This window comes from Anarhichas minor, unplaced genomic scaffold (assembly GCF_050575085.1).
Source record: "Anarhichas minor isolate MPS153535 unplaced genomic scaffold, ASM5057508v1 ptg000041l, whole genome shotgun sequence".
NCBI classification, from domain to species: domain Eukaryota; kingdom Metazoa; phylum Chordata; class Actinopteri; order Perciformes; family Anarhichadidae; genus Anarhichas; species Anarhichas minor.
In genome coordinates this window covers 5,067,711-5,082,929 of record NW_027466487.1, presented here as the reverse complement: position 1 = coordinate 5,082,929, position 15,219 = coordinate 5,067,711, and the positions used below count along the sequence as shown (strand labels likewise).

General features: G+C 39.8%; 3 protein-coding genes across 3 annotated transcripts; 1 reads left to right on the top strand and 2 right to left on the bottom strand.

The window, feature by feature from the left end:
- Positions 1-235: 235 nt before the first annotated feature.
- tfpt (TCF3 (E2A) fusion partner) lies at positions 236-3,721 on the bottom strand. The gene is made up of 7 exons (XM_076109401.1): positions 3,504-3,721; positions 2,868-2,969; positions 2,320-2,442; positions 1,927-1,997; positions 1,776-1,845; positions 1,058-1,216; positions 236-937 (listed from the first exon to the last, which is right to left on the bottom strand). The coding sequence occupies exons 2-7, from the start codon at positions 2,967-2,969 to the stop codon at positions 863-865; spliced, it is 600 nt and encodes a 199-aa protein (XP_075965516.1). The 5' UTR covers positions 3,504-3,721; the 3' UTR covers positions 236-862.
- Positions 3,722-3,757: 36 nt separating this feature from the next.
- ndufa3 (NADH:ubiquinone oxidoreductase subunit A3) lies at positions 3,758-4,828 on the top strand. Its single transcript, XM_076109406.1, has 4 exons — positions 3,758-3,813; positions 4,075-4,149; positions 4,446-4,523; positions 4,641-4,828. Exons 1-4 carry the CDS (start codon positions 3,807-3,809, stop codon positions 4,730-4,732), a joined length of 252 nt encoding a protein of 83 aa, XP_075965521.1. The 5' UTR covers positions 3,758-3,806; the 3' UTR covers positions 4,733-4,828.
- Positions 4,829-7,914: 3,086 nt separating this feature from the next.
- On the bottom strand, positions 7,915-14,751 carry LOC142969464 (BAR/IMD domain-containing adapter protein 2). Its single transcript, XM_076109382.1, has 14 exons — positions 14,704-14,751; positions 14,479-14,554; positions 14,288-14,374; positions 13,657-13,718; positions 13,380-13,451; positions 12,948-13,085; positions 12,286-12,438; positions 11,970-12,146; positions 10,751-11,396; positions 10,104-10,305; positions 9,629-9,691; positions 8,993-9,161; positions 8,802-8,842; positions 7,915-8,058 (listed from the first exon to the last, which is right to left on the bottom strand). Exons 1-14 carry the CDS (start codon positions 14,749-14,751, stop codon positions 7,986-7,988), a joined length of 2,007 nt encoding a protein of 668 aa, XP_075965497.1. The 3' UTR covers positions 7,915-7,985.
- Positions 14,752-15,219: the final 468 nt, after the last annotated feature.

The window sequence follows — 15,219 nt, the reverse complement described above, 5'->3', positions numbered from 1 at the left end:
TGAAGTATGATCGACACACAACAAAAGCTGCATCTAAAAGAAGACATTCACAATATTCATTTTCTGAATAGTTTATCTGTATTAACCTCTGACTGCGTAGTATGGATATTTTTACTAAGATATTATAGATTTTTATTTAAAATAGATATTGAATTCCTCGTTATATCATGGTAACAAGACATTTATAGAAATTGATCTCCATAACAAAGAAAGACTGTGAAATGAGGCTAAAAGCTCCAGGAAAACCTAGCAAATCGACCTACAGTTTATTTTTAGAAACATAATGAATCACAGTTTAAATTGTGAACATGAATAAAGGTAGTTGTCAGCAAAGCCCTTTCTAAGCACCTTTAAAAAGGTAAAAAAATAAAATAAAAAACTATAATTCAAAAACCTTTTAATAAAAACATTTCATAATAAAGTCTGTCCAATTCCAGTATATTTCAGCATTTACTGAAATAAAATTGTGAACCATGAAATCATTGATAGTATCCAGGAATGTATTAGGAAAGCCAATAATAACACAAGTTTGCAACCCCACAATCATTTTATTTAGGTTGCCAGATATTTACCAAACAAAGCTGTCCGTGACAGTCTGCACGGTTTGCCACTGGTCATAATTATGTTTTGTCATCATCTCCTAAGTACAAAAAGCGACAACAGAAAATAATATATACAAAACAAGTGAATAACATCTAATTTTACCTTACATTAATTATTTCTATTCACAATGTTCAAGTAAAACTACAAACAGTGCAACACCTGGCTGAACAGAGGCAAAGTATCTACTGAACAGTTAAAGAAACTAGGTTGTCCTTCATCATCATCATCATCATATCCAGGGCTGCAATGCAAGTTTAGATTAGTGGGACAGAGAAGTTGGGCTGGGCATTTCTCCAAACTGTGTCTCTGCCAACACTGACATGTCTGGTTCAGTCTGGTAAAAAAACAAACAACAAACAAACAAACAAATCAATTATCCTTAAATCTCTCTCTCACTCACTCATGTACTAATACACAAATAGACAACAGCAGTACAGCAGAGTCCTTCTCTTACCTGTTGGTCTTTATCCTTTTCTTGCCGTGGAATTCGATGCCTCCTCCTCTTCGGTCCGGTAGCATGAGGCATTGCTGCTGACAAAGTGGAACCAGACACACCGTTGACCCGTTCATCCTCCACTCCAGACGCAGGATCTAAATGGGCTTCGGGCTCATCCTTAAAAATAAAAAAAGGTGAAAAATTCAAAAATGAATCGTATAAATTGAGCATATGTTATTATTATTATTGGTACATCAAACAAATCAGCAGACCTGCTGGGTAACTGCCCTTGTATCCTTAGAGGACCCAAAGCCCCAAATTAGCTGTGTGTGTATTGGGTTTTAGTCATCTGAACTCAAATATCAACTAAAGTGTGCATTCCTGCATGATTTCCTGATTTTGTGTCCCTGTCTTGTACAGGAGTTCTGTGTCAAAATCCAGATTAAGAGACCTTAATTATTTTAGTTTACATTGTCCTCGCATGCTAAATTTCCTCTCAAGAGGGGCCTACATTTTTTGCCCCGGGCCCCGTAACAGGTTAATCCATCCATGATCAACCGCTGTAGTAAAACAAATTACTACAATCTAATCAAGCCTGAATTTAGAGATTATGCAGAATATATGCAGAAATTTGAATATAAAAAATAGGAGATCATTATTGTCAAAAACTGGGGTGATAAGTGCATTTTTTTTTTTTCTTTAAATGTTTCACATATGGCCCCCTGTCCGACCTCACCTCTAGAAGTATCGTGAGTTGGGCGTTTCTGTAGTCATCCCCATGACCATCTAAAGTCCTCATGAGAAACCTGCAAGATTAACATAATTGTCAGATGGGCCATCAAAGTGGGAAACGCCAAATATGTAGTTACTGTTCTGAGGTTTAGTACCGTCTTTCCTTCTTCACGCGCCGTGTAATTCTTTGTACTTGATGAAGACGACCTAGAATCTTCTGATTCACCTGAAAAAAAGACACAAATGGAAGTGATTACAGATGCACCATCATACTTGTCAAATATGAACATTAAAAAGTCCAATATCTGATTATTGAATTGGAATTTTAGGGAGTTTTTTTCATAAAACAGTGTAGAAAAGCAGCAGAATAATAAGAAAGTATCATAGTCTTTGTTAAAAACAATCATATTGCAGAAGGTTATAATAATGTATCAGTAATCAGTATCCATACCTAGAAATGATGTAAGAAATTAGGAACTAAATGACAATAAACCCCAAAATAATCCATATGCCAACCCTGAGACACGCATATGCAAGCTTGCACACACCTGTTCAATATCTTTACATCTCCTGTTCAGAGCCAGACATTTGCTCTTATCCAGCGCTCTTCTCTCTTCATCCTCCTGTGCCGTACTCTCCAGCAGCTCATTGCTTCCCGGGCCCAGCTCCACCTGAAGAGACAAAAAAACAACCTAGTTTCTGTTTTGTGTTTGACCGTCTGTGTCAGTGTTTTAAGTGTGTTTCAACAGTTGAAAAATGACCTTCAACCCCAGCAGATCCTTGCTCCATCCGCTAAGCTACATAAAGTAATATTTTGAAGAAATTGTGCCATTTGTAGATCACATTCATGACATATGTAAATAGATAATGGGTGTGACTGCAGCTTCTTTCTTTAAAGACAGAGCTCATGACTTAGGTGGTGTTAAAGTAATAATATTTGGTACAATTAGCACCAAGACAGCTATGTGCCATGTTTCTCGTGACTTGGACACACTGGGAGCACTGGCTACTGTCTGTTCCCACTTCCTCTCATCCATATAAGCATTACCATGATCATTAACATTAACATTACCGTGATCATTATCATTAACATTACCTCTCCTGGTCCCAGCTCCACACCACCAGGCTCCAGCTCTGCCTCCAGGATGTGTCCTCCAAATAGAGGAGGCAGAGCCAAACCAGAGAAATCCTCCATCATCTGTAAAAGGCGGAAGATTATTTTATTAAGAAAAAAAACCTTTTTAATAACATTATTTATGCACAAGTGGTATATGCAAATACGATCTCACTATACCTGTAATGCCAATTTTGATGATAATTAGAACTTATAGTGTTGGAAGATGTAAAAGTAGCAAAATTACAGTGTAAAATATAGTCCTGCATTCAAACTCTTTCTTAAGTAAAAGTATTGAAGTAGTGAGTACCAAACGTAAAAGTACTCATTATGCAGAATGGCACATTTCATAATCATATCTTTATATTATTGGATTTTAATTAGTGATGCATTAATGAGTAAGCACCACTAACGATGCAGCTGGTAAAGGTCCATATTTATGTTTTGTATTGTAATAATCTTAATCTTAATCTCATGTAGTGAAGTAAACAGTACAATGTTTGCCAAACGTAGTAGTGTAAAAGTATAAAGTCGCATAAATTGGATACACTCAAGTAGAGTGACATTACAAGTACCTAACTGACTATCATTATAGGTCTCAGTATACACAGTACTTACATTTCTTAATGTCCAAACACAACGGTGTCCTGCGTGTTTTATAACTCCACCAACGGTTTCTAATGGTCAGTCTACTCTACAGGAGTATTAGTCTAGAGTTCACACACACACTTAGCTTAGAGCATTTACTAACATTACATTTTGCTAAAATCGAGCGTAAAGCAAAACAAGTGCAGCTTCTCTGCCAGTCTCGTCGACGAACTAATGTTTTTCTTTTTTGCGACGGGCGCAACAATTATACGTCACATAGTAGTTACTACATTTCCCATGAACACCCGCGGGATTGAAACTACATAAGACAACATGGCGGGTATGTTTCTATATATTCATCTTTTGGACAAACAGCCGGTGAAATTAGCTGTATTACGACCTCGAGATAGCATGAATAAATACTTAAACATTTGAAACTACGCTATTTAGGTCTCAAAGTTACTTTAACACATTGATATCCACTCGAAATTAAAGGAAAAACGTGACCTTGGATGCGATGCTAACCGTGGCTAACGTCAGCTAACTGTGTTCAACGGTCAGCTGTGGAGGATTTGAACCTGTCCTGTTTGTGTTTCTGCAGGAATAGCAGCGTTCCTGAAGAATGCGTGGAATAAGGAGCCTGTTATCCTGACAGCCTGTGCTATCGGACTGATAGGTCAGTAATCAGCCTCCTGCACAACACTGTGCTTAATAATGGCCTACTAAAGCAACATTTGATATGGAAGGGAATCAGAAGTATCACATAAGATGGACCCGTGAGATTCCAGTGGCATGTATTTACTGTAACTCAGTTCAGTGCCATTCAGTTTATGATGTAACATGTGTGTTACATTAAAAGAGTAAAACAACAAGACGTCCTTTTGAAAACACTATTTGTTTCTCCATTTGTCAAAATTCTTATTTCAAGATGATTTGGTTATCAGATCTAATCTCGAAATTGTGTGTCCTCAGGTGTTGCTCTTCCATTAATCAGCCCCATCACAAAATATACAGCAATGATCAACTCGTCTACACCGTACAACTACCCAGGTAAACGATGCCACACAATGCTGATGCCTCTGACACAGCTCTGGGTATTTCAACCACTTACTTCTACACCCGTCTAATCAATTATTAAAGCTCCTCCTCCTTTCTTTCTTAATGCAGTCCCTGTGCGAGATGATGGAAACATGCCTGATGTCCCTGCTCATCCGGGTGAACGAAAAGGAAAAAACTTGGATTGGCTTAAAAACTTTTAACTTCATATTTGCACGATCAACACCTGTGCTGTTCATATGTGTCTGCAAAGCTGCTCCACCTACCAATGTCTCACAATAAAGATTTATTTACTTCTACGTTTGTTCCACACTTTTTGGTTTGGATACATGTTGCATGTTTTGGTACATTACATCATGAACATTTCAGAAAATGTTTTCTTTGTCTGAGTTGAACAAGGCTTTAGTCTTTTTGATTTGGCTCTTTATTATAACCAAAATCTCTTAACACCAACAAATGTCAAAATAATCAAATTGTTTTCATCACAAAACCTGACCCGGCGTTGAGATTTCCATTTTATTTTCTACAGCAGATTGTGAGAGTTTTGAAACTAAGCTTCAACACAATCCTTTAAAAGAGGCTTAAATTGACAAAGCTGAAATCAGATTAACACTGTTTAAATATGAACTCCTTGTTTCATACCAGCATTATTCTACTTGCATGAGTAAGAAAGGAAGTGGGACAAAATGTGGAGCTTAAAGCCTTTAAAAATCGTCAGTTTGTACATGTTCTGTGTCCTCCACCCCCACAGACAGACTCAAAAATATACATGCAGAGCAAAAACAATTTCCTTCACAGAACTTTTATTTCACAAAACTTCAATATTCAGTGTTTTGGATAAAGAACGTCTTCCTCAGCAATATTCTTCATCATAATATCTTCTGCAGTCACCAGGATTTGATGTTGATGCAATTCAGAGAACAGACTGACAGGTCTGTCTACGTTGCTTCATATTTTTCACAGAACCTAGGAACTGTGTAAAATGGGTGTGCAATATTAAAACAATATTTCACTTTGGAAGAAGAGTTTTGGACTTTGCATAAGTTCCTGTTTTTAGTAACATCTTTTTGCATAAGGTTCCTCCATCTGCAGTTGACAATGCACAGATTCCAGTTATCTTTTAGACATCTACACACATCATTTCTGTATACATTTCCTGTTGTTACATATTCAGCAGTTATATTTTTTAATAAACTAATGATTTCCTACAGCACATTACATACTTCAGATATATTGATATGTTGTACGTACACTACATTTCTCTATCAATTTCTAAACAATTTTTCATTTTCTAAGGGCAGAATTGCATATTTTAATATAAATGCCACTGTATCACTTGCCCCAAACTCCGCTCATGTTTCATTCTATTTTATGACTCACTGATACACTACAACCAGTCACTGTGACTACTACTAAATGTAAGTATATTCTAATCAGTATTCTAAGTTTAAAACACATTCAGACCAATATAGGTGAATAATATCTTATTCTGTATTATCACTGTGTCATTTCCTGTTCAGAGTCGGAAACAAAAGTTTGATTGCTAAAACTGACATGCGCAGGCGGGTTTACGGCGCATGCAGCTTTTACAAAGTCAAAATGTTCGACCAAAGTAAAATATCATTGTATAAAGAAGTCAAATAAAAGTCATACAATCACACACGTTTTAAGCCCTATTTACAAGCATAAAAAAGCATTAGCTCTATCATTCTACGGTCACCTTTATTAATGATGCCGTACTACTTAAAGTAAGATATTTGCTGTTAGAGAGGAATTACTTCAAATGTTGTTGGCGTTATCTTGAATATTCAAGGTGGTAAAAGGTCAAAGAAACTTAAGGTAGTTACAACAGGAACATTAAGCATTTCAGTTTGTACAAATACAAAGTTTTCATCTTAAAACCACAGTATTCTAGGGCGCTACTACAGAGCTACAGAATATTACTTTGGATATCTCTAGTTTACCATAAACACTTGCTCAGGACGTTGGTCAACTTCCCATATACTTTCTTCACCACTTTCATAGATACATTTCCCCTTTGAAACTTAATCCTATCGCCTGTCTCGGCTTTCACATCTCTCTTGAAGATTCTGCTCAGTCTGATTGGTAAACGTACAACTATAATGAACTAGTCTGGATGTTGTCTAGCTTTAGATTTAGGACTGAATAGGAATCAAGAAGACATCAAATCCAAAGACTAAGCACCCAAATCTCTCATTCTTAACACTTTCAACCCTCCACAACATGCTACTTTCTAAAAAAAAACACTTTCGGTAATAACACTGTCCAAACGTTCGACTATTAACTCTCACAGTTTGTGTCTGTGAAGCTCATAAGCTTTTCTGTTTCTGTGTTATGTAGTTCTCTCCCTGTATTAAATAAGTATTCCACTCGAAAGCCAACACTTCTCATTGAATAATCAAATTTAAGGTAGAGTTTGTTTTCACGATTTTGAGTCCAGGTAAAGAATTAAGCTGATCCAAAAATCTACATCAACCAAACACTAATATTTAACTTTACAGCAGCAGAATGCATAATGTTAACTAGTATAATCATAAGATCTAACAGACAGGGACTTGAACACTTAAAAAGCGTTGCCCATGTTCAGTAATTTAAGGTTAAAATTAAACAAAAATATCTCACTGTGCCAATTTCATTAAATTATGCCAAGTCTCTCTCAACCAAACAACCACGTTTGAAAATATAAAAGACACTCTGAATACATTTAAAAGTTCACCTTCACTGAAACCAAGAAACAATCTGGCATCTTTTCTAAAAAATATAATATTGTAATAGCACTTTTCGAGTAGGAGCCTGTCCTCTTTCCATAACACTTCACTACAGTGAAAGTAAAAGTTCACAACCTGCTATAGGAGCCAGTCCCTAGATCAGCCCAACAAAGGAAACTTTTTTGAAAATGGCACAAGAAATAACTACAGCAAGGTTATGTTGAGAAAAAAAATCACTGTAAAACAGTAAGAGATATAAGCGGCATCTTTCATTGGCCGGGAAAAACCTAAAAATGTTAGTTATTCTGGACAATACAGTATGTCGCTCTCAATCACTAAACTAAGTACAGTTAAACACCTTACTTCTGTTTCATTAAAACTAACCTAGACTTTATTTCAATGTCAGTGTTTCACTCACACAGAATTTTAAGATATTAAAGTAGTCTTGTTTCTAGTTTTTTCCTATAGACTACCTTAAAATTGAATGGATTGTAATCATATTTATAACAGGTCAGCCTTTACACGCGATATACTTTGATACATTTATACTTTGATTTAAAGATGTTCTATTCCTGCACAAGAAACACAATCTGTATCTAATTCATTTGCGAAAAAGAACATCCAAAGTAAAGAATCAACATCAACCATTGAGCTGTGTCCAGACCTCAACCTGAGGTTTGATGGACAAACCACAGAGAACAAGGTTGCTGCTGTGGGAATAAATCTCTTACTCAATGATGGGAGCTGAGCGATCGTTGGTGACAGTTCTTCTGAGTCGGACGTGGGCAAATGGATTGGCCCTGAAAGGAGGAAAGAAGAAAAATGAAAGGTATGAAAGTTGCACACTATATAAACTGGTGATTAAAGGGGAGCTTTTGCAAATAAGTATTGTACATTAAACAGTAGGCAGTGCAAGAAAGAAGCAAAAAGAAACAAGAGTAGAAGTACAGCCATGCTAGCGCTAGCATGCTCACAATGACAATGCTAACATGCTGATGTTTAGCAGGTATAATGTTAAGCGTGTTCACCATCTTAGTTTAGGGAGTTCACATGTTAATATATTCTATTGAGCTATTATTTAATGCAATTCATCTTATGGGGACTTTGAATACTTGTATCAAATTTCCTTAATAACAAGGCAACCTCATGGTCGCGCTAGATGAAAAGTCAAGTGACCAAAGTCATTAGGATTCATCCTCTCGGCACCATGGATGTCTATACAACATTACATGGCAACTCATCCAAGAGTCGTTGAGATATTTCATTTTCCACCAAAGCAACAGACCCGACACTGTCATGCCCAGAGCCATGCTGTTAGCTTAGCTAAAAAACTAAATTGAATGCCAAAAACACTGGATTCTACTCGTCCCATGATGACGTATTCGAGCCCATAGCTTCTTATGTTAGACCCTCCTTGCCTGGTAGTTTCAAACTCAAAACTCCTAGTTTGTAACCCTGCCTTCAGTTTGAAATTGTGACATATAAAGCTGGTGGAATGTCCCTTTAATGACAAACAAAGCACCTTTGAATTGCTAAAAGTTACCTGGTTGGAGAGGGTGGTGGAGAGACCAATTCTGCGGTGATCTGAAATGTGAAGAAGAGATAATATTAAAAGGATATTTTGACTGAATCTCCGTTATTATGGAGCGTCTGTATCTCCTCCATTAACAGCGAGGCTCAGTTTGGAGAACACATTGACCTTTGACCTCCTCCCAAAGGTTTCATGTTTCTGACCTTGTTGCTGTCGGCCATGCTGTACGGGCGCGGGCGGAAAGTGCTGACCCTCTGTGGAGGAAGGGAGTGCTCCTCCTCTGATTCGGGGGTGAGGGCAGGGAGACCTGCAGACACCAGCTTGTCAAGTTGGCCAGTACTGGTGCTGTTAGCCTTAGACAAGAAGAGAGAGCTGGAGGGAAGGAAGAGGAAAGAATATACAAGGAAAAAGACAAAAGGAAATATGAGTTGAGATCTGTTGGTTTTGTGTTAATTCATCAACAAAGCTGTTGGCGTTGGAAGTGACTGTACGAGGGAAAGGGCGGTGGAAAGACCGAGAGGGCAAACAGTAAGTGTCATTCTGCAGTTTATGAACTCCTCTGCACTTTCTGTGTGTCCGGCTGAGGATGTTTTGATTCATTGAGAATACAGATGGAATTGGTAAGGGTGTCATATTATTGTCCACATGAAAATGACCCCATTAAGGTTTTCTGTGAATAAAGCAATGTTATAACTTCCTACTTTTTGCCGATTGCTGATCAAATGAGTTGTAAAACAACTGAAGGGAAGAGAAGGAAGAAGTTCTGTCACCAACAGTGTCAAAGTTCATCGACAATCTCTAAACCCCCAGATTTGAGTGTCTGTGCTTCTTTGACTTACCTCTCGAGGTGATCCATCTTACTGTGCTGTGACTGAGTGTAGGAGAAAGGGAACCAGCCTTTCCTGTGAGGGAACATTTGACTACACTGATGAATAACATAACAAGAGGATAAATCAGCAAGTCAGGGGTGTGTGTGATGAAGAAAACTCTCTATTATCCTCTATGAATATATTTGTTAACCTGGTGATAGAGAGACGCTTGCACACAACATGCAATGTGAGAAGTTGTCTGAATTAAGAAAGAAAAAGTAGTTCTACTTAAACTTGAAAGAAACACAAGGTTAAGGGGAAGTGGTGTCCTTGATTTATTTCGGCTATGGTAACGCCTGAACACACAGCCTTGTCTTATGGCATGAGACATTTCAGAGTCTTCTAATGTTGTGCATCACAGTGCAAAACATTACAAGGCCCTTTCAAGTTATACGGCCGATCATTCTGTGGTTTTCTACATCAATGTGAGGTTTGTAAAACATACCGTCCAGTTCGTTCATTTTGACCGTAGTGCCACCCGTCTCTGGGCTCAGAGATGAGCAGGGTGATGTTGTCACCAGGCAGGAAGTGCAGTAAGCAAGCCCCGCCCCCTAAGCCGCCGCCCTCCAATGCTCCGGGAGTGTGAGCGAACATGGCTTCCACACTGGAAGGTCCAGATAAAGGCAGCATCCTGGGGAGACTGGAGCCTTGGGAGAGAAGAAAGACGATTAAAAGTTATAATACTTAAGACAAATTGTCCACCAACACATGGCTGACAATCTCTTTATCTCACTGATATCAGTTTGACTATTTAGTTTTCAATCTCCCACAGCTGTGTCAGAAGTGTATTAAGTTACTGCTAATGAAAACACAACATTGACTTATGCTGCTGCTTCACATTAAAAGTATTTTTGTCAGCGGATCACTTGTAAACATTTCTGGGAGTAATGACGCAAAAAAAGTTGTTGAAATTAAATAATTCCTTATAAAAAACAATGTGAGTTTGTTTGGCTGCGCTGTCACACCAGTTGCTCTTCTGTTGTATTTCTGTCAAAGTAGCTGCTCCATGAGTGTTTGCCCCGCACCACAGATGTCACCAAATCAACAGGCTGGAGACACTCAAGCATACAGAAGAGACTCGTCACATCTTACCCTGAAAGCCGCCCAGCCTCATTTCACTGACAGGTCTCTTCGGCAGAGGAAGTGTAGCTGTTGCACACATGTCAGCGGTCTTCAGCAGCCAGGGATTATGTGACGGTGATGAAGCATTGCTTCCCCCTGGTCCCACCTGTTGGTGCAGTAGCTGCACAGGAGTCATGGCCCTGGAGAGAGGAGCACTGTGGGGCAGCGGCGGACTGTGAGGAGCGCTGTGGGTGATGGGGAGGGTCATGCCGCGCAGAGAGATGCCGGCCGAGGAGATCTGGCTGAGCGACATCACCGTGGAGGGGATGAGGCTCGGGGAGAGGTTGGAGAGGTTGGTGTTGGTGGCCAGGAGGAGAGAGCTTTGCTGGGCCGAGCCGCCGGACGTGGTGGGGGTGGACGCAGCCGGGCTGACGCTGCCACTGGCACTGCTGTCGGGGAGAGGGCTGGCTGATGCACTGAGAGGTGTGCTGTTGTGCTGAGGAGACGCTCCTCGTGATGAACCTCCAGCAGCTCCTCCAGTGGTGAGAGAGCAGAAAGTCTGGGGGGAGCCCTGTGGAGGACAGGCTTCACTATGGGAGGAGGAGGGGAGTGAGCGCTGCTGGGAGCGACTGGAGTCTCCATTCAACAGAGGAGGGACTTCTTGAAGAGAGAGCCTCTGAAAAACCAAGGACAGATACTGTTAACTACCAGAAACTAGAAGCCACTGTTAAAAATCTAATATTGTGAATGTAAAATAAGTTTCCAGGTACCAAAAGTGTGGACTCGAGTCACCTGACTTAGATTTGAGTCAGACTTACAAATCTGGTGACTTTAGATTTGTCTGGGCAAAATCAAAAAGGACTTTGTGACTTCCAGTTTGACTTCTCTTGGACTTACAGACTATGCATCCCAGATATTAGAAGCCTAAATGTTTTCTTTTAGAATCAATTAAGAATCAGCAATATCTTAGCTATGTATCCGTCATTGATGGGTTACTGTTCTTAATTCTATAATGACTAATATAGGAATTAAATTGTGACTTGACTCAGAACTTCCTAGCAAGGCTTGTGAGTTACATGTAACTTGGAAAACAATGACTTTGTCCCAACTCTCGAGATGGTTTTGTGGGTTTCAAGCCATCAACCCACCATGTAATCCTTCTGTGGGAACCACACACGATGCTGAGATTAATACTAAGTCCAAAGAACACATCAGACATCTGACACGGTATAAATAAAAAAGATCTGACCTGTTCTGGCTGAGCGGAGCCGATCTTTGTGTGGCGGAGGACCTCGGCTATCCCAGCAGCCCCTGAGCCTTGAGGCGCAGTGTGACGCAGCAGATTCAGAGCGCGCTCTGGGAGTTTCGTGGGCTGAGAACATGACTGCTGCCAACAGGAGAGTTTCTGAGACAGAAGCTCTCTCACCTGGATAATATTCAGAAGGAGAATAATGTTAAAGAAGAAGACTTTAATAGTAGTTGGGGACTATTTTCAGCTCTGGATTAATACATCTGGATTTCAGAACGTTACCTGATGAATGAATAAGTAAATGTGAACAGATCACCTTGGAGTGGTAGTTGATGAGCAGTTTGGTGACACAACACTGTCTGTCCACCAGGAAGCAATATCGTCTCCTTTCCTCTGTGAGCGCAGACTTGTAACCCGAGGCCACCAGTGCGTCCAGCTCGCCTTGGCGACGACTCATCAACTCCACAAACTGAAGGAAACGCCAGAGAGATTTAACTGCAAACCTGAACATCCTTCAACATGCACGTAGAGTCCTGTATTCACAATCACATGCACACATGTAGCACTCAGAGGCGGAGTGACCTTTAATGCACATTGTACGGAGGGAGGAATAAGTGAGGTCATATCCTGCCTGTTGCACAATGATAACCAAATCCAAATCATAAATCTCTATACTTTTGCCCCGGTGACCTTTTTGATCCGACATAACCCTCCAAGTGGCTAAACCCTTTCACCCTGTTATATCATTCATATTCCTCCAGTAATGACTTGAGCACTAAGTGGCTCTGAGGAATCAGCTGAGGCAGATTGTTCTTTAATCTTATTCACACTGGCCTATTTCTTACACAAATGCTCACACACCTTTTTTTAATCTGCTGTTATGCTGAGTGTTTCTGAGTTGTGCATTTTACTTAAAAATCTGTGTTTTATATATGTATTTCTTTCCACCACCCATGTGGAGCTCTGGGCTTCACTTACCTGCATCTCTCTGTCTCCATATTTGTTCGGGTGGCGACTGCCCTGGCTCTTCCTGCGGAGTTTCTTCAGCTGAGACTGGCAGCGCTCGATAGACTCAGATTTAGACCTCCGCTCACTCTGATACTTCTTGAGAGTGGCCTGAGAGGGAAGAGGAAACAAATCAGAATATTTATTCAATAAGTGTTGAATGAAAGAGCGAATATTTAAGATTTATGTGTGGTGGAGTCCACTTTTATTTATTAAGGTGACCTTTTTTTTCTGAACCATTAATCAGCTACATTTAACACAATTATCCTTCGGTATTGTCACATCATTTATTCAATAATTTTCATTATTCATTTAAAGTTAGCTACACAAATAAACTTGCCTCCCCACGAAATACATTAAACGAAACATTTCATATATCAAAAGTGAATGGATGTTTTAACTTACTGTGAGGTATTTAATATCCAGTTCCAGCTTCTGCTCCAACTGGGCGAGCAGCTCAGAGTGAAACAGCTTTAACTGTTGATCCATATGCAGAGTTTTAGAGGAGACTGACGCTGTGACGTCCACTAAAAGGCCTTATCACAATTAATACAAAAATAAATGAACTAACTTTCTTGAAAACTAACAATGGTACTCCTCCTGGTCACAATATATATTTCAAAATGTTTGCTAGAATAATAGTTTGCCGATAACATGAAATTATTTGAGCACACAGTCTTACCACGTCTTCCAGCTGCACCTGAATCTGTCTGTGGACCTCGGCCATCTGAAACAGTGTGTCTCCTGTGAGCAGCAGTAAAACACAGGCCAGTGAAGGCAATCAGTATTATACACATGATTTAGATCATCTGCGTTTATTAATTAACCTGTGCAGAAAGCTTTAAATCTGTGCTCTAATGATGGCTGTTCACAACAGTGTCAACATCTACAGAGATGCAGGACAACACATCAGTAGAAATGTCATAAAACTTGCTGTTTTAACACAGTTTCTCATTTACAAAGTGGCGGTCGGCTGTGTGTCCCTCCCTCGGTCACACAGCTCTGTAGTATGTGGTGGCTGGCATCTCGCCCTCCGACTCTCCTGCCTGCCTCCCCCGCTGTTTTCAGCATTACAATGAGATCATGTGGTGTTGTTAATCTCCCAACAATGACCCTACTCTCTCCCTTTCCCTCTGTTCTCTCCCTCTACATTTCCTCACTCCCTCTTGTCTTCATCTCCTCCCTCACCAACACAGACTATTTTCAACTTCTCTCCAGCTGTCACATCAACTCTCTTAACTTTATTAGGTCCATCACAAACGTATTTATATTTGCTCCTCAACCCGGTCCTTCTCTACCAGCCGCCCACTCACCCAGCTCTTTGGAGCCTTGGCTGTCGCTCGCCAGCTCTCCAAGTTTCACCAGAGCATCAAAGTACCCTTTGGCCGCCACAGTTACTCCTGAAGAAGAGAGTACATGTTGGGGAAAACTGAAAGATATCCTGTTCAGTGATTCAGACAAATCAAAGGCCAGTGGCTCCTGAATTATCCCGTGTTTGACTAACCTGTCAGGGCTTTCTCATAGTGTTTCCCCATGGTCACAAAGTTCTTCAGACTGGGGTTGAACTGGTCCAGAATCCCCTGTTGACAATGATACATAAATAACAAGGGTAGTTAAATTATGACAAGCAAATTTGAGGAGCTTTTTCATATTTTAAACCAATTCTCTACACTTGATTAGGTTCAATGTTGGTGCAGATAAGAAAGAGAAATAGACAGAGGAGACATACCTTGTAGACATTTTCTGTCATCTTGTTGACCTCTTCCGTTCGAGACATGTTTCTTCTCTCAGTTGTATGCTGCCACAATGTGATTTTGTATTGTTTGTTTCTGTTGTTCAGGGCCTTAAGCTTTACAGAAGACAGCTACCCCCTAAAAGAGGAAACACAAAGAAACGATACAGTGAGTGATGATCTCTAACAATGACCCATAACATTTACCCCAAAACTTGATGAGTATATCTACCTTCATGTCAATAGAGGAAAGATGCCATCAATGCACTTATTTGCGTTATTTTATATTTCACAGCAAGTGTCAATGTTTGTTATTGTGCCACGTGTAAAGAGGACCCCCTGAAACAACCGTATAATAAAATCATTGGGAGGTTTCAAGTAGAAGAACTCCTTTGCTCTTAAGAAGCAACTACAAAAATCTCAAATCCTCATATTCCCAACACAATAATCTCTACAGCGCCATTGTTATCTCTATAAATGACTGTATGGGTGAGATTTGAACCAGCCAGAGGG

Excerpts from the sequence above, each read along its gene's own strand:
- tfpt (XM_076109401.1), bottom strand. The coding sequence starts at position 2,969 with ATGATGGAGGATTTCTCTGGTTTGGCTCTGCCTCCTCTATTTGGAGGA. Across the intron at positions 1,846-1,926 it reads CGCGTGAAGAAGGAAAGACG|GTTTCTCATGAGGACTTTAG; the intron begins GTACTAAACCTC and ends TTAATCTTGCAG. Across the intron at positions 1,217-1,775 it reads AACTCACGATACTTCTAGAG|GATGAGCCCGAAGCCCATTT; the intron begins GTGAGGTCGGAC and ends TTTATTTTTAAG.
- ndufa3 (XM_076109406.1), top strand. Across the intron at positions 4,150-4,445 it reads CTGTGCTATCGGACTGATAG|GTGTTGCTCTTCCATTAATC; the intron begins GTCAGTAATCAG and ends GTGTGTCCTCAG. Across the intron at positions 4,524-4,640 it reads TACACCGTACAACTACCCAG|TCCCTGTGCGAGATGATGGA; the intron begins GTAAACGATGCC and ends TTCTTAATGCAG.
- LOC142969464 (XM_076109382.1), bottom strand. The coding sequence starts at position 14,751 with ATGTCTCGAACGGAAGAGGTCAACAAGATGACAGAAAATGTCTACAAG. Across the intron at positions 14,555-14,703 it reads TGACAGAAAATGTCTACAAG|GGGATTCTGGACCAGTTCAA; the intron begins GTATGTCTCCTC and ends CATTGTCAACAG. Across the intron at positions 12,439-12,947 it reads ATGGAGACAGAGAGATGCAG|TTTGTGGAGTTGATGAGTCG; the intron begins GTAAGTGAAGCC and ends CGTTTCCTTCAG.